This window comes from Eutrigla gurnardus (genome assembly GCF_963514095.1).
Source record: "Eutrigla gurnardus genome assembly, chromosome: 1".
In the NCBI taxonomy this organism is placed as follows: domain Eukaryota; kingdom Metazoa; phylum Chordata; class Actinopteri; order Perciformes; family Triglidae; genus Eutrigla; species Eutrigla gurnardus.
In genome coordinates, this window is record NC_139915.1 from 28,936,023 (window position 1) to 28,954,513 (window position 18,491).

General features: G+C 39.1%; 2 protein-coding genes across 2 annotated transcripts; one reads left to right on the forward strand and one right to left on the reverse strand.

The window, feature by feature from the left end:
* Positions 1–809: 809 nt before the first annotated feature.
* LOC311014079 (very-long-chain (3R)-3-hydroxyacyl-CoA dehydratase-like) lies at positions 810–10,366 on the reverse strand. Its single transcript, XM_084010455.1, has 11 exons — positions 10,150–10,366; positions 8,176–8,221; positions 7,895–7,968; positions 7,091–7,255; positions 6,539–6,587; positions 6,310–6,420; positions 5,196–5,323; positions 4,472–4,584; positions 4,282–4,388; positions 3,305–3,436; positions 810–2,886 (listed from the first exon to the last, which is right to left on the reverse strand). The coding sequence occupies exons 1-11, from the start codon at positions 10,231–10,233 to the stop codon at positions 2,810–2,812; spliced, it is 1,086 nt and encodes a 361-aa protein (XP_083866581.1). The 5' UTR covers positions 10,234–10,366; the 3' UTR covers positions 810–2,809.
* A 708-nt stretch (positions 10,367–11,074) lies between these two features.
* Positions 11,075–17,406, forward strand: slc67a1 (solute carrier family 67 member 1). The gene is made up of 10 exons (XM_084008753.1): positions 11,075–11,539; positions 12,238–12,335; positions 12,408–12,553; positions 12,845–12,977; positions 13,235–13,347; positions 13,969–14,079; positions 14,404–14,504; positions 14,633–14,734; positions 15,151–15,271; positions 15,388–17,406. The coding sequence occupies exons 1-10, from the start codon at positions 11,375–11,377 to the stop codon at positions 15,573–15,575; spliced, it is 1,278 nt and encodes a 425-aa protein (XP_083864879.1). The 5' UTR covers positions 11,075–11,374; the 3' UTR covers positions 15,576–17,406.
* Positions 17,407–18,491: the final 1,085 nt, after the last annotated feature.

An 18,491-nucleotide genomic window follows, 5' to 3' on the forward strand; every position in this document is an offset into this window, starting at 1 on the left:
TGAAACGGTTGAGGCGGCTCCGAGCGCGGCGCCTGCCGGGTGGAGATAATGAGATGCGCAGAGGCGGACAGGGGGCAAGCTCGGTGTTTGGGGTGTGGTCAGGTGGGGCCTCGTTTTTAGGGGAGAAGACACTTTATTCGTCATGAAAATGTATTTGGAAACCACGTGGTGGCTGTTTGGCCTATAGCGAACCGATCAAGTTTACATCCATGTCGTCACTTCATGCTCTCATGGCCAATTTTTATTATTTTTTTTATGTCACAGTGACCTCGTGCCTCGTTGTCAGGTCACAGCATTTACTATAGTGACACTGTTCTTATTATTATGTATCTTATTTATATTTTAAAGCTTAATAAAACAGGAACACCAACATGTCATTGTTTTTTCCCCCCAATTTATAGAAACAGCTTTTTCTTGCTGATCAAACTTAATAAGACACCCACATGTTTTTATCAACTCATAACTCGTCAGGTTAACTTCTCTTCATCTCTTATATTAGAAGCATTTAGGAGATTTTTTCATGTTCATGTTCTTACTTGTATTTTGAGGTTCTACTAGTACATGTTTTAATGTTCATAAACAACATTCTTCTGAAACGTGTACAGTGTGGTGTATAATGCTAATAGCTTGATGGCCAACGACATGAACAACAAACTGTTTTAAGACACAGGGACCTTTCATGTCTTATTTCTGTCTGCAGTTCCACTCACTAACAAAAAGGCAAAAGGCTAAAAATATATGTATCTTTAAAACATTTGACATTCCACAAAAGTAATTGATCTTAAAGAAAATAACACCCACCTCCAAAATAGGAACTCTGATGTTTATTTTTGTCAGGAAACCATGATTTAGTGTTACAATCAAGTCTGAATGTGTCTGCCTAACAGGAAATGCAGAATGTCTAAATCAAGCTGTATGTCCACTACACATCCTACCCAAAAGACAACTTCAGAGAAATCAATCTGAAACAAACACATTCAAATCAAGAACTTCAGTAAACAAATAAATATAAAACAAATAAAGAAACGTTTGGAACAATTAGGAAAGGCCAAAAGAAATTAAAGAACGCGTGTGAGTGCAGTCAGTGGAGAACATAATGAGAACATTATTAATAATTATCTTTCACAGTACAAGTTTACAGTAATGGCTCCAAATGGATAGAGCATCAAATCAAAGATTCTAAATAAAACTTGCATGATGTTTGTTAAGTTAAATCTGTCCATTGTTTAAAGCTGCAGAACGGAAGCTAATTATTATTATTATTTTAAATCCTGGATGTATCCCCTAAATTCGGATTATTTAAAAAAAAAAAAAAAAAAAAAAAAAATTTACTGAATGGGATGTTTTAAAATTCGAAATGTCCGTTCTTACCGAACAAAACATGGCCGGTTCAAACAAAAACAATGAGTAGAGTTTTTATGATGAAGTTTTTGTTTTGTGGAAAAATGAGACGATCTCTGCAGAAATTTGAAAGTTTTTCATTTTGTGTGTTTTTTTTTTTTTTTAACACATCTAACATGGTGGCCTTGAAGCAGTGAACTCTGAACCCTGGAGGTGCAGACGGTCCTGACATGTTCTCGTGGAGTTAGCATTACAGTACAAGTGAGGTAAAAGCTACAATTTCAAAAGGCAAATCACACAGATGTGACTGAATACCCTGAAATGGGAACTTGAATCATGTCGCCTCCATCATCCCCGTTCTGTCCTCTGCTGTAAAGCATCACAGACTAATGATGTTGCAGTATTTCACTGAATTCACAGTTAAAGTGACATTATTTTGAGCCATTTCCGTCCTGAACCGTTAACGAGAAAAGAGTTTGGACGTCGAAGGGCAAAAAATATTTGTAGGTCATGAGATGTAAGCAGAATCGTGTCGCAGATTACCAGGAAATCTATTGTTAAGGCCCTGAGAAGGATTGTGTCTGTCCATAATAAACTATTTAACTAAAAACTGACAGTTTATAGTTAAGAGCCACTGTGTTTTCATGTGAAATAATCTAGGAACCATAAACGTGGTGTTGTAACGAGGGCTGTCAACACGAAGGCCAATGATTCATTTGTGGAATTAACACGTTTTTAACGCATTAAATCCCTGAATGAAACAAGCAAACATGAACTTCAGGGAGATGTGAGATATGATATTTTGTCTGTCTCTTCCATATAAAATAGTAGAAGTATTCTTGAACACACCACCACAGAGTATCAAAACTGTTTTGGCTTTCATTTGCATGAACATGCAACAACAACAACCAACTAGATTTGTAACAAACTGGTTAAAAGTCCATTAAAACATGTTTTGAGGGTAACGGTATTATTTCTGAACCAACAAAGACCTTCATTTTCTAAGTCATGTAAAAGATATGAATTAAAAACAAAAAGGAGGATCTGTCGCAGGAAGTTTTTAAACGCAGAAACCGTTTTCCTAAACCACATTATCTCCAACTATAAATTATTCCTGTATGTTCCTAAAATCAACCAAATATTTCTATGACTGCAGACAAGGACAGAGAATAAACATGGTAATAGAAAAGCACTGGATGGACCGGCACAGTGTTTTCAGGCGACCCGCCTCGTTCAACAGCGAGGTGTCGAGCTGGTACGGTAGGATTTACAGGATTTGGTCTGAAGAGGGTTCACAGTTCACCCAGTGGAGGGATAAGGTGACCAGTAGTAGTGGTAGTAGTGTGTGTGTGTGTGTGTGTGTGTGTGTGTGTGTAGGAAGATGAGGAAAGGCAATTAGAGGAAAAGAAAACAGCTGCTTTATCTCTTAGTGGACGGCAGTTCAGGTCGTTTGGAACAAAGTGACGAGTTAGTGGACTTTCCTTTTCCTGGAGCGGTAGCGTCTCCTCCTCTGCTTGTACAAGTGGCGGAAGTTGATGAAGAGTCCTGTGGAGGAGAAGAAAGTGTGTCAGTATTACTTTAAGCTCATCATTTTGCTTTCACTGGAGACCAACATACAGCACTATTCAAAAGATGCCTCAATTCCTCCAGAAGCGCTGCATTTCCAGAGACGTGTGATGAAAATCCAATGAAATCATTGGTGTCCAAAATACAGTCAGATTTATATGCACTATCTCTTTAATTAAACTAACTAAACGCTACATAATATACCCTTGTTAAAGTGCATTTAGTCAAAAAAACACATACACTTTGATTTTCCAAAATTCTTCTTCTAAGCTGAATTCATTCTTAATCCCAGTAAAAATGAAAGGGAACAACGAGCTGAGACCATGAAAACAGACATGCTGGCTGGATGTTCCTTTTGGTTGGCTGGGGGCCGGCAGTGTGTGAATGGATGTCTCACCCAGGAACATGAGGACCAGGTAGAGCTGCAGAGTGTAGGAGAAGCTCAACGAGTGTCCCAGCAGCGCAGGAAGGGGGAAGCTGAACAGACGCGTCTCATCAAAGATGGACAGAGACTGGATCACAGCCACCGCTGGAAAGACAGAACACGACACACTGTCAACACTTCATAGGACGCTCTCAGACTTTGGTGCCTCTCTCGGTACATTTTTGGCTTTTCAAATTCTTTCAATCATTTTTATTTATGGTATACACTTTTATTTTCTTCATGTTTTGGAAGTTCACCCTCAGCGCTCATAGTAAGTCTATAAGAACAGTGTAACCAAAATACAGACTCATAAAACCCATAAACACTACCACACCTTGGAGCACAAACATCCCCTTCCTAAAACTCCTATAAAAATAATAAACATTACAATTATTTTTCACTTTTGCTGCCTTTCTTCAGTTATACTTAAGTCGTGATCATAACCCCAAATATTCATTTATTTGCTGCTTTAGGAAAAAAAAAACTCACAAATTGAATTATTTTCTGTATATATGCTGAGATGTTTTTTTCCTTTTAATCATCTGGGATATGTCAGTGTTGATGCATATACTTTACTATATCTATATCTATATCTATATATTACATATATTTTGTGTTTATTAACATGAGGAAATGGCTCAATTTGGTGGGAAAAGGTAAAAACTATTCACTGAACTGACAGATTAGAATGAATGAAAAATATATATACATTTTTAAATAAAAAAAAAAAACAGTGGCATTATGGAAGTGAACCTGCATTATAATTCATAAAGTGAATGAATATATGGTATTTATGGTAGCTACGGTCAGGACTGGAATGGGACTGAACTGGAATTGGTCAAATAACATTGATAATTTCATGGCAGTTTTTGACATTTTCACCTCAAAGGGCACAAGAGCAGTTTTTTCTGAAGTGAGGCACACATTTTGCCAGTAAACTGGGAACTAACCTTCAGCCACAACCCCCAGCGGGTACAGAGGGATCCAGAGGCTGTATCTCAGCCACGTTAACAGCTTCCAGTCTATGCTGATGCAGGCCAGCATGTAGAAAGGGTACCTGATGTGGAGAAGGGAGAGATGATTGTTGAAGCAGGCAACGATACATGTTCACTGGGGAGGAGGAAAGAGATCCGAGCGGACCTGAAGATCTCGATGGTGCTCCACAGGTAGAAGACGAAGAAGACCACGGGTTTGTTCTGCATCTCTTCCAGACTGCCGAAGATAACGAACAGAATGACGTTCCTCCCGGCCACCTGCAACATCACAGAGCACGACGGCAAGAAATCTTAGAAAAACACACTATAGTTTGAGTATAGAGTCAAATATGAATGCTACACAACACGGTGATGCAACAACAGTTTGGGGAAGGTGCTTTCCTGTCTCAATAAGACGGTGCAGACATGCAGCTGTTACAGCTGTTATCAGCTAGAACCGTCATATCAGCGCAGTGCAGAGCAGCGGTCATGACCTAGTCAGTGGGGAACCCTCACATGCTCCGATTACTCTGTTAGAGTAGCAGATTAATACCCATGGTTTGGGAATTAGGTGTTTTAGCCTTGTGCATCCCTTTAAAAAGTTGCACACTTAGGCGGACACAAATGTCCATGACTGCCATTTAATTCAATTTATTGTCCACTTTCACAGTTCAATCATTCAATCCAACAAGAAATGTAATACCTAACGTCGCCACTAGTCAGTTAGAATTGAAGAAATCTGGATTAGAGACTGGGAATATTCACAGACGTATGGGTGTAGGGTTACTTTTGGACAGAATTATAGTGCAATTATAGTGCATGTGTGACAAGTTTTCATCATAACGCTTGATAAAATAAAATTGGAAGTGACCGCCTCTCCCCCGTATTACCTGTATCATAGCAGGAAAAAATCCAGTCTTAACCAGACCCAACAAGGGATTAATGACCTCCAGCACGGCCATCATCTGACAGAAGTACATCATATCAGCCGTGGTGTGGAAGGTATCGTAGAACGAGTCTGGGGAGGGCGAGTGGAAAAAAACAAGACATAATTAAACAGCACATTGCATGAGCCACTATCCATAATGCTCATCATTTACAAAACAAATCCCTCCTGCGTGGCTGTGTTCCTGTTTCCATTCAAATGAGCTCATCTGTGAATAGCTACTCAGACAAAAACACAGCTCTCTCTCTCTTTTCTGGACCTCCTGTTTGTTTTATTTTACTGCATAGTGCTGCCAATTATGTTGCCTGTTTTTCTATTCCATAAACACTCTAAAACTAATTATTTTATTTATTAATTATTTCGTCCATAAAAACTAAAAGCTGTTAAGGAGCACAATGGTTTGATTTACCCGTTTTATGTTCATGTAGGTTATCCCTCGACAGGCTGCCAATTCTGCTTTTACTGTTTCTTGTCGAGTGACATTGTTTTCACTTTTACAGAGATCTGTGTGATGTACTGAATAAAGTGCAACAATAACTGACATTAAGGGGACTAAATATATAAACTGGGACACTGGTTTCATGTCTCTGCAAGCAGCCGTTTTTGTGGCATGCTGAAATTAACTGAAAACAGTAGCAGCCTATCAGTTCTAAAACATGCAGTGTGTCAGTGAAAACGGGTGGCAGCCATGTGAGATATGTAGGCAGGACTACAAAACAGTGATTGGTCTTTGACCCCAAAAGTCCTGATTGAAGCACCCTTAAAAACGTCCATCAAATGTCTTTTCATGTAACAGAACTTAATCATCTACATGTGATCAAATTACGAATATCCCATCTTAATGTCACAGGTTTTACCTCACCGATGACACTTTGTTTGGCTGAACACCAACAATTTGACCAAATTGTCAGTAGGAAGATAAGTAATGCTGTTACTGTGCATTTACAGTACAAGCGCTTGGTTAGAACACAGAGAGGAAGGGTGGTGACTCTCCGCCGGTAACTCTTCCTTCCTGTGACAGACGGTCTGGACATAAAAATGCTTTTTATTTAACAAACCTTGACCAAGAATGAAGAGTCGAACCGTCAAGTTTACAAAGATCCAGGAGAATCCCAGGAACTGCACAAGGTTGTACATAAACAAGTAGCCTTTCTTCAGCCCGAGGTAGGCTGAGAGAATAGAAGAAAATCACTCAGATTAACCATCGCTCCGGGATAATACAACAACATTAAACGTGTAGTAAATATTGAATATATTTTTATGAGTTTTCAGCTCAGTGTGACTCACGGTCTTCACGAACTCTTGACTCCACACTGATCTTGTTTATCTTCTCCTCCTGTAAGAAATAACATCAGACTCTCATTCTGCAATGATCAACATGTAAAGGTTTAACTCACTTTAACCAGGAATACTTTTACAAAAAACACAGATTCTAAATTCATAAATGTGTATTCACAAGCTGCAGCAATTTTAACAGCACCACATTATACGTTGATACCTTCCCAAGTCCCTGGTGTGAAAGTTTAGTCGCAGTCTTTTTGTATTTAAAGTCATCAAACCGGTGTCCCCAGTCATTTGACCCTCTGGGAGGTTCACACTAACATCCCAGCGAAGAGGAGAACTCTTATTTGAAATTTGACCTTTCCACAACCAGAGAACAATGAGCGGTGCAAAGCTTTGTAGGCATGAGGAACTGAGCAGAGCCAAAAAAAGACTACAGTTTGGAGTAATTTGCCTTCACAACAGACTGAGGTTTGCATTAGCAGTCAAAAGTCATTTCCATGACAGATAACATTTTAGTTTTCCATCGGGGCGGACTTTGTTTTTCCAGGTTCTTACCTTAGCCTGAAGCTCCATCTCTGCGTCCGACTCGTCCAGCCAGCGGTCGAAGTCTGGAGCCAAAAACAGAGGCTTCTTCTCCTGCAGAGTCAACCGCTCCCACCAGCGCTCCTCCTGCTTCTGGATCTTGATGTCCACCTGACGCTGGGTGGACTTATGTTTGATCTGAAACACAGTATTATAAATGTATAGAAGGTTGGTTTCAATAACTGTGGGTGGTCACAAGGACGCCTTTATGTGTGACAAATAGAAATAGCAACTTTTCTTCCTATTATACATTTCACAGAGGCAATTCAGTGTACTTGGGACGCCAGAGCTTTGATTCTCGCTCTATTTATAAACGATAGAAGGCTGTTTAAGTAATTGCTTTCATTTGGCAGGTGAAATGACATTTGAGTCTATTAACACCAACATTGCAGACTCAGTCTTTGGTCTTATTAATAGCGATTCTCTTCTCTTTGTGAGGGCTGGAATAAAAAGGCTGCAGCTCTTTTGTCTCAGAATAAATTCACTAAATATCCCAGGAAGTGTTGTACCAGCTAATCAGGCCTCTCTTCAGCAGGGAGCCACTTTTCAATCAGAGTTCACCTTGACTTGATGGCAGTGATTCTAGCTGGTGCACTCAATTCACTCACTCAGCAGTGTGATGCATCATCATGCAGTTGTTCATATACAGTACTGCAGTATTGATTCAATGGTCATTTCTTTTTCCTGGCAGTTAATTTAAATCATATCACAATGATACAAAAACAATACATTTCTATACAATTAATTAATAGTAATAGATTTATAAAACATCAATACCTCAGGTTGAACAGGTTCCAGGAACTCCAAACTGAATTTGTATTCATTGTCTCCCTTAGCTCCATGGCCCTGTGCTGTGGAACAAAATTAACATTTTTATATTATAACAGGATTCATAATATGTTCCGTTCAGAAATTGCTATCATAACAGACATTATAAAATATGTTCACGTTTGTGAAATATTTTAAAATGTTTCACTTAAAGAAATGTCATGAACTTCCCTTGAATTGTTCTGATAAACATATTTTATATCTTTACATGCACCAATGTAAACACCAACCTCTGAACTGAAGTATGTTGTTTTCTTGCAAGCTGATGTCGAGATTCTGAAAAACACAAAAAGGCAGCCATCACAAGCAACCCGATACTATTGGGTACGATGGGAATTAAAGGACAAGTTTCTCCAAAAACAAAATAAAGCTGTAACATACTAACTTCACAAAATGTTTGCAGTTAAAAAAAACACAAACAATCACACACAGTTGCATTTAATCCCTCGTTACATATAATATATCCATATGATATTCAATGAGTGCTCTACTCCGCCAAGTGGTGGGAGGATCAAGCAGACAAAAAAAATAAAAAGGCTCTTACAGTGATATTTTGTATTATTATTATTATTTTTACAATCCCATGAAAAGATCAAAGCAGAAAAAAATACTGTAGTTTCATTCATTATTAAAAAATGTAAAATAGTGAGCACCGTAGTTCTTCGTTGCAAACGTTACACAAATAGGAGCAAAGGTGCATTTGATGGGGACTATTTTCATCAGCAGATACGTAACTAGGGAGTATTTAAAGCGGCAGGATGCCGTATCAGAATCTGAATCTGTTTTATAGGCCAAGTAAGTGTAAACACATACAAGGAACTTGACTCGGCTTTATGTCGCTCTCAATATACACACACAGAAATAAACAAATTATAGTTTATAGCTATAGTTATACAAGTTAAACAAGGATAACAAACTGAATAAAAGGTAAACATAACATTTGACAACTATGTACAGACACACACACACACACACACACACACACACACACACACACAGGACAATGACATTGTAAACGTGTAAAAGGTGCAGGAAAAGATTAGATATGAAATATATAATTTAACAGGGTGTATAAATATTAGCTGTTCATCATGGTGACAGAAGAAACTGTTCCACAGATAACGCCTGCTAGTGGGATCAATGCATGTTTGATTGTTTGGATACATTACCTCAGGTATTAAAGTACGTATCCAGTTAACTACACCGGGCTAAAAGCTAATGTAGTTTGATACAACAGCCCTTTAATTAATCATACACTTACAAAAGGCGCTGCTTCAACTCTACTGGCATTTTGGAGGCTCTGATGTGGTGCTACTGAATTGTATTGCATTTTACCGAGACAAGTTCTCAGTTTTCAGGGAAGTGTTTTGTATATTTATTCTTTTTGTCATTGTGTTGAAATGACAGGAGATCTTGTGTCCGCCTGTCTCGGTTATCATTAAGGCATTCTCCTTAAAAGGCTGAACAAGACCCGGAACAACCATTAAAAGTCATGCATATTTCACAAGACACTTGTCTGACAGATGCAGAACGAGGATGGAGGAAGAGGAGGAGGAGGAAGACAGCCTGTATTACATGTTACTAATGCTATCACACATTTAAAAAGTGAAGTACGCTCACATAATAATAATACTACTACTAATAATAATAATAACACACATTGTTAGAGCTGGGCTTGGTATCTTGAATATTTTCTTTTTATCAAATATTTGCTTAATATGTGGCAGTTGCAGTAACATACTGATAACATACAGTGTAGCTGCAAAGCTACACTATACAAAGCAGTCGAACTGTTTCTTTGAGCTGCTCATGATTTGGATAGCTAATAAAAACAAACTTTAAAAAATAAAATACACGTTAGCTTGACGTTAGCGTTATTTAGGCGGCGATAAACATCAATAAATGCCTTTCCAAACAAGGAAATGTGCGTTACTTTTATGTTATTACTAGCCTTCGCAAATAAACGTCACAGGTTAAATTTAGCCACGTTATAACTGAACACCATCACTTAAGCTAGCCAACGGTTAGTTAGGCTAACGCCGTCGCTACGAGCTTGAAGGTGTGTTAGCTAGCTTACGTTACACGCGAATAATCGATATAATAAAAGGGGAGAAGGTGTTTAAACACATTACACGATACAGGATATCTATCCGTGTGAGCTGAAGCTGAAAGCAGCCAGTTGGAAGGTTGTGGACTCATCCTACCTTCGCGTCGCTCAGCTCCACTCGGAGGTAAATGTCTCCGTGCCGCTGAGCCCAGTAAACATGAGGAGTGAGGATCTGCATCATAACTCGACGTCTTCGGATCTAAACATGCCAGAAACAATCGGATTTTTTTTTTTACTCAAACTGACAAACCGAGGTGCTCATCTGACAGTCCCGTCCCCCAAACACACAGACAACAGAGTGGAATACAACCCCAGATGATGGGAGCATGCTTCCGGGTGGGGGACGTCGCTCAGGGATTTCAAAATAAGAAACCTAAAGCGCTAATTGGGCAGCTTCAAAATAAAAGTCCCCAAACTTTAGTTTTATTTTAAGCCATTAAATCGGTAAATATTCTAATGGCATTGTTGATAAAATAATAAATAAATAAAAAATTACTCCAAACAAGTGTTTGGGTCCAGATATTAGCCGCAGATTATACCACAAGAGGGCGTTAAGAGACTGCTTTGTGAAATCTGACCTGTCGTTTGTAGTAGATATGGGCTATATCACCTGTGTGATTATTTTCACAACAAATCAATCATCGGAGAGAAAGAGAGAAAGAGAGAGAGGAAGGGAGGGAGAGAGAGAGATTAGTCTGAACATGTACCAAATAATAAGAAAACAATAAAAAAACGAACAGCTAACACATTCAGCGACTTCTCGATACACAAAATAAGGGATAAGAAGAATTTTACTTCAAGTAGGGAGAAGAATGCCCTTTTTTAACCAGTGTGCCGCATAAGAAATAAAACTTAGCAAGAGAACTCCAAATTACGAACTCAGTAGGAGTCTGTGGACGCATCACCGTAGAAAACTAACCTCCGCACCACCAGTCAGACTTCAATGAGGAGGCGTTCACGTACAGGAAGATATCACGTTTTTATCACCTCTCCCGTGTGCCGTTTACTTCCACTCAGTATTTCCGGACAGGGGATTTGAAGGAGGCGGCATTTTGAACTGAGGGGCAGGTCCAGATGTTCCGGTGTTTTTTCGTAGCTAGCTAACATGCAGGGCTATACTTACTCCGGTAACGCCTCCGTGTCGCCTGTCCGTCCAGTTCCAAAGTACAATAACATGTTATAACTTCTCTATGTGAGAGTTAACCGGGTCAAAGGGTGCTTTTACTGGATAACCGACACCTTCAATCTTCCGCAGTTGCTACCTGACTGTGTGTGCAGCGGGGACGTTAACGCTACAGCACGAGTGTGTGTTTAGAGGTAAAATGAGTGGAAGAGGAGAACCCGCCGAGGAAACGTCCTCCGGAGCTCCAGCTCCGACGCAGGCGGACGTCAAAGAGCAAGCAAAGAAGAGGACAATTATTTACGTCGTTTACCTCATCGCCGCTTTGGATATCACGTGGATGTTTTTGCAGTTTTCCGTTACCCCCGTGAGTGTTTTTTTTTTTCAGAAGCACGAAGCTGAGATTTCCGTGCCTGCCGTGAACGTGAAAACGCTTCCGGAAACCCTGGAACCCCGGTGTTATTGTTGATGTCGAGGCCCTGTAGCCTTTATTACGAGTTTAAGAGAGTGTGTGTTACGACACGTTAACAGTAGCCGTTACTTAATGATGATCAGCAACATGCACTTTCTTTGACGTCATCAAAAACATAATTACAGTCAGACTGGCTTATTCCATTGTTATAGGCCTATATGTTACATAATGTCATTCAGTGGTGGAGGACGTTCACAGATCTTTTACTAAGTAAATAATCTGCAAAAAAAACCTTAACTGAAGCAGTGGGAAGTTGCCTAACACACTTCATTTACTCATGTAGTGTACTTAAGTAGCATTCAATATTGAGGTACTTGTACTTCCATAGAGTATTTCCCTTTTCTACGTTATCTACCCCACTACATTTTGGAGGCAAATATTTAAGTGTAATCTCTACTAGGCCTCCTGATGCATCAATAATTATAGTTCAATAATATATTATAATATTCTTAAATGGGCCATTCTGGGTGATGTATACTCTTACTTTTTGTGCTTGTATGTATATACTATATCTGATTTCTACATAATAAATGTGGCATGTACACACGTGATGTTTAAATTTGAATATGTATTTTCTTTATGTCTTCCTTTAGTATTTGGCAAAGAAGCTAGGCTTCGACACCTTATGGTTTGGTTATTTACAAACCACAGTGGGAGTAATCCAGCTGATTGGGGGTCCTTTGTTTGGAAGGTAAGTACAAGACAGTGTTGGGAAAAGCACTGTAGCACTGGAGGTTAATCTAAAGTTTATTTTTTATCTTAGGTTTGCAGATATCTTCGGGGCGCGAGCGGCTCTGTCTCTGGCATGTTCTGCAACAGTTGTTTTCTTTTTGCTGCTGGCCGTCGCAGAGAATCCCGCCATGCTGTTCATCCACAAACTCCCCACAGTCTTCATGCATGTTCTACCTGGTGAGCAACACTCCTCTGCAATCCTGCTTTATTCATCAGTTTCTTTCTTTGTTGGCTTTTTGTAGATTGAAGTAATAATATTACAAAAAAATTCAAAATAATGTAAATCTTTTCCCAAGAATATTGTTGATTCTTGAAATCCTTTTCAACGATGTGCCTACATGCTTTATTGTTTGTTTTCTATAATGCTGTATGTAATACTACTGTATGTAGGAAAGTATTGCCTGGGATCGCCACATAGTACATGTATTTCCTCTTGCATTTATTTCTTCTCCCCTCTTCCGTCCTCAGCATCTCAGATGATTGTTGCCGACCTTTCAGAACCTGAAAAACGAGCAGATGCTTTATCGAAAATAGGTCTGTGTTTTGCCGTCGGTATGATAGCTGGTTCCACATTGGGGGGCCATCTTAACACACGCTTTGGGTTAGTTTCATTCTATGTTCTATCTGTTGATAGAGAGCAAGTCTACGTCCTTATTTGACTACAAATGTCAGCAAATTCAGAATATGTAGTGTGACACGCCTGGTAATCTATTATGTAATATGAATTATATGTTTCAAGTGAAAATGATGATGTCAACATTGAAATGTTTCCATGTTTAAGTGGTATTATGCGTGTAGAATTGTAAATGTTACCCTGTAAATAAAATGTCCAAAATGCTTTGACTTTGTAATTCCCAGGGAGACATTCACGGCGTGTGTCGGTGCTGCGGGGAGCGCCTTCAGTTTACTGTTGGTTTTAAAGTTCATCCCAAAAACAACCAAATCTCAAGATGCAAAAACCAGCAAAGACAGTAAGTTGCTACACCTAATTAATTAAAACGGGCAATAGGAAGGAGCCGTTATTAGTTTTATTTAATTTTTTTTGATGCTTTGAGGGATTATGTAACTAAACATTATTATTTCAACATTATTTATGAGAAATATTCCCCATGAGCCTCAGCTGCTGTTGCTTTTTAAAATAAGTCTGAGGATTTATCAAATGCGGCGCCATAGACACTTAATTGACCCAGAATCCAAAAGTAAATGTGATTTAAGCTGCTGATTGTATCTTGTCTCTAGTTTTCTGAGCACCATTCACTCCCTTTTATCTGGGCATTGAACAGACTTTAAGCTCTAGGAGGTTTCTTGCTGAAATGCACCCTGGTAAATGGTAGTTGAATTTTCCATCAACGTTTTCTTTTGTACCCAGTCTCGTACCTCTGACTTTTCATGACAGATGCTTTCTAATGCAGTTGTTAATCTTTTGTGCTGATGATCCAACTCTCAATAATGCTGCTTGGTCAGAGCTGCAAAGCTTCAAACTAAGACTACAACTACAGACCTCCTCTATAGTCACGTTTGCTTGTGTTACATGCATAGTCTGCACATCCAGTCAACTGTAAATCAGTTTTTATTCTTTCTTTTCGCTGCAGGTGAGAGCAAAAGCAAGTCAATCTTCAGCGTGAGAGAGATCACGAGACTAATGAAGTATCCAGGCGTAAAGAGGACTTTTCTCGTGAAGATAGTCGCCGGTTTGCCGTCAGGTGAGTTCATGTGAGAAGAGGCTTTTGGTTTCACACAAGGATTCATTTACCTCTATGCATGTATCGCTTTGTTCCAACATAAGTCAACACATTATGTCTGTGTCCTGCTGTGCAACAGAAAACACACATTCATACATTTTCCTTGTTGCACAATGTGGACAATCAGTGATCTACATGGTGGTTTATAATAACCTGATGTGTGCATTTAGATTCTGATTCATTTGGATTGAAGATATTGTGTTTCCACTGCACAAACTGGAACATGGAAGAAAAATAGTGGATTTACATCTAAAACAGAAAATTAAAGCCGTTCTCTTTCATCAGGCATTTTTCAGGTGATGTTCTCTGTCATTGCTTTGGACTTCTTCAAGCTGACACCTGAGGAAAACGGCTATCTCATGGCTTATTTTGGCATCGCCTCGATGGTGAGTGTCCCGCAGCTCGGAATGCAAGACGAGTTGAAGCCTGATTTCAGTGCTTCATGTGTTGCGGTGCTGCAGCTCACGACGTGAGCCTGCAGGAGGAGGTCAGTGAACCCCAGATGTTTGTTCAGGTCGTTCAGGGAGGAGTGATCGGACGGATGACGGGGAGATACGCTGAGAACTCGCTGCTGCTTCTGGCCATCGGAGTTTCTTCTTTGGTGGGACTGGCTCAGGTAAACACACACACACACACACACACACACACACACACACACACACACACACACACCTTTGTGGGAGTGTTTAAAGTACAGTACTGGACCATTTTTTCAGGATATCTGAAAAACAGCTTTGTTTCAGCTTGATGAAAAAAAATACTTTCTTTACTTTTCTATTTTTCCTTGTTTTTTATGAATAATTTTTTGTTTCTTTTTAAATTCTTTACTTCCTTCAATTTATATTTCTTTCCAAATCCATCCAATAGACTGAACAGCATTTTGATTTCTTCTTACATTTCTCCTTTTCACAACAATGAAAATACATATTTTTATGTTTCCACAACTGCAATAACTCATTATTTAGGCTCAGGTGGCATACAGAATATACTTTTGTCCTATTTTTTTATTTGAATATGTCCCTCTCTCTGCAGGCTTACATGCAGAATGTGTTCCATTTCTGCCTCACCGTCGTCCCCATGATGTTTTCTCTCAGTATGTTTAACGTCATCACAGACACTTTGCTCACCAAGAGCGTGCCGTCCTCCGACACAGGTGAAGTCCTCCTGCGTTTCTACGTGTGTGACGTGTGAATGCATAAAAAAAAAGCATAACCATGCAATAGTACCTAAATCCAACTGTGCATTGAACCCGTTGGTTCTCGTCCTCAGGCACGATGATGGGACTGTGTGCGTCCGTCCAGTCTCTGCTTCGCACGGTCGGACCGACTGCTGGCGGCTTCCTGTATGTGAACTACGGCATTTCCTCCATAGGCTCCATCCAGTTCCTCGTGAATGTTGCTGTGTTTGTGCACCTGCTGCAACGCCGCCTCAAGAAGACGGCCGAGCAACAGGAATGAAGTCGCTCAGTTTTTGAAAAGTGCATTTTTCATGTCCATGTCCACAGAACTATTAGATTTATTACATTTGCACATTATTTTACATGAGATAAGGTCACATTTCCACGTCATTATTCAGATTTTGTCGTTATTTAATCTGTGGTGGAGATTCATAACCTGACCACTAGATGGCAGCAAATACTCCATTTGATCTGATGATGCTGATGATGATTTTGTTTTCCAACATAATAGAAAATGATTGAATATCAGACCAATCAGCATCACTACTAACTGAACATAAGAATATCAGGACTATTTACAATGAAAGTTTATTTTCTTATCTGTCATTCTTTTCCATTAAATCTTAAAAAAATATATATATTTTTGTACATTAATTCATCTATAGTCAGTCATGTATTCCATTTGAATCTGAGGGAGAAACTAACAGTGGTGCGAAGTAACAAAGTACAAATACTTGTACATATCTGTACTTTCTACTTCTTACATTTTCAAAACAGGCTTGTTACTTTAGTTTTAGCATTTGAGGGGAATTAATTATTCATGTTTTTCTTATTAATATGAAGGGAGATTCATTTAAACTTGCCAGTAGAAATGTCCTTCATAGGGATACTTTTTGCTTTATACTTTGAGTACATTTCAGAGCCTGTACTTTTCACTTTTATTGACTAAATACATTGAATTAGTACTGAATTAGTCTTTTTGAACACAAATATCTCTACTTCTACTTGAGTATTCTGTACTTTTGACACCTCTTGAAACAAAGTACTATTGTTGTATAAAGTTTGATCATATATATATAACAACAGCCAACTAAACCTCACAAGAAAGAAGAAGTGGTCAAATTAATAATAACAAGGATAACAGTCACATGTCGGTTTCACCATCTGCAGTTAGAGGTTGTGGGAAAGTGAGACAACATATTACACAACCGTCTCTCATACAATGATGCACCGACCGACAACTAATCCTTGGTATCAGGGTATGTACCATTATGAGTTTAACAACACATTGTTAAACCAGAGATCTGATTGTTCATAGATTGTTAAACATGGCGATGTCACGTGTGATTCAGTCACTCTTGAGAATGGCGTTCCACAAGAATAGGTTTAAGGACCCTTGCTTTTTCTAGCATAAATAACATTTGTGAGGATTTCCTATTCTCTAAGTACCATCTGTTCACAGAGAGGTCAATGCATTTGTAGATTTGTAAATGACTGGTATACAAAAGTAGATAAACTCCACCAACAGTGACTTTAGCGGTGATGCATAATAATAATGTAATCTATAATTATCTGTTCCAGGTTTGTTTCCCTCAGAATTAATACTTTTTTGTATTTTGTAAAAATGCAGCACTTGTATTTTTCACTTTACTTTTTTATTTATAGGTACTTTTACTTCAATAAAGGATGCAGTTACTCCCATAGTCAACGATATTTATAAGTAAGTCTTAAATCACCAGAGCAGAAAAACAAATGACGTACTGTGTGGAGGACAAACAAATCCTTTAGTGTTAATCGGAGCTCCGGTTGTTCTCCGTCATATTTATTTACAGTTTGCAGCTTATTTGAAGTGATGTCACAAAATCTGCAGCAGGTGGTTTCATTGTTTCTACAAAATGCTCTGGTTTTGAAATATTGCGATCAGCAATCCGGGATAAATATTATAACAGTAGGGGGTCGGTGGTGTTACGGAGTTATTATGGACCAGGCTGCACCTTCAGCAGATGTCACTGGTGTGATTTCTTTGCCAGTTATAGGAGCCAAATATCTGATGAAATCAGCCACACAAGCAGACGAGACTGTAACGTTCTGTTTACATCTTAAAAACGGCAACAAATAAAAGGTAAATTAAGAAATAAAGGTTGTGACGTTAAGTGTTTTCTTCATCATCTCTCAGAGACATTCTGAAGCAAAGCATTCAACCACACCAGATATAAAATTATATCAAATATAAATTGAACATTTAACTATCATAGTTAGGCAGTGACATTTTAGGGGATTATCATTTTAGTCTCAAAATACCGTAAGAAATAAAACATATTCCATGCTTCATCTTTAACATGTTTCTTTGCATAAACCATGAAGTTGGAATAATTTGCAAATGTATTTTATTGCAGCAAACAAATAATTAATTTCACTTGGTTAATTGTGACACATAATGTAATCATTGCACCTGGTCAAAAGGGATTCCTGATGTATTTAAATAGGAATATTGTGTCTGAAAACTACTATATTCCAACTTTATGGACATTTGACAGAATGAACAGAGAAAAGTCAAGGGGATATTTTCTTTTAACACAGCCTTCTAATATCAAATTAATTGTCTTATAAATATTCTTAGCAAGCACATTTGAAGGATAACCTCAGTCACTCTGAGCTGGCAGGGTGTGATAGTCTGTTTAGGCGGACTACACCTTTAATGTGATCAGCCGTCTCAGTGACAATCCCATCACCTGACCCTGATCCCAAACCTCCACTCACTCATTTTTCGCTGCCGTCTGAGTCGTCGTGCGTTTTTTCTCCACAAACACTCGTTCGATGTTCATGAGCCGGCGTCGCTGACTTTGTAAAAACAGAATAAGCCGCTTGCTCTGGAATCGTCCACTTCTGTCTCTCTAACTGACTCACAGAGGAGTTGCAGATGGATCTGAAGGGTGTCACTGTATCTGTGGACCCAGGGGGGGCCGGTCCTGACCACTGGAGGGGGTGCCTTGTTACACTTGGCCCTTTGAGTCAGGGGGAGCCGGGACAATGCTGCTGTTAACACTCCTGATGGGGACCTTTGGGTTCTCTGAAATTTTAATGTGACTCTGCCAGCGACCTGCGCTCACCGAGGTCAGAGATGAGCGCAGCCCGGCGGCGCTCCAAGGTTTGCCCCCGTGTTGGTTCATTGGAAACATGAACGCCGGCGTGGGGG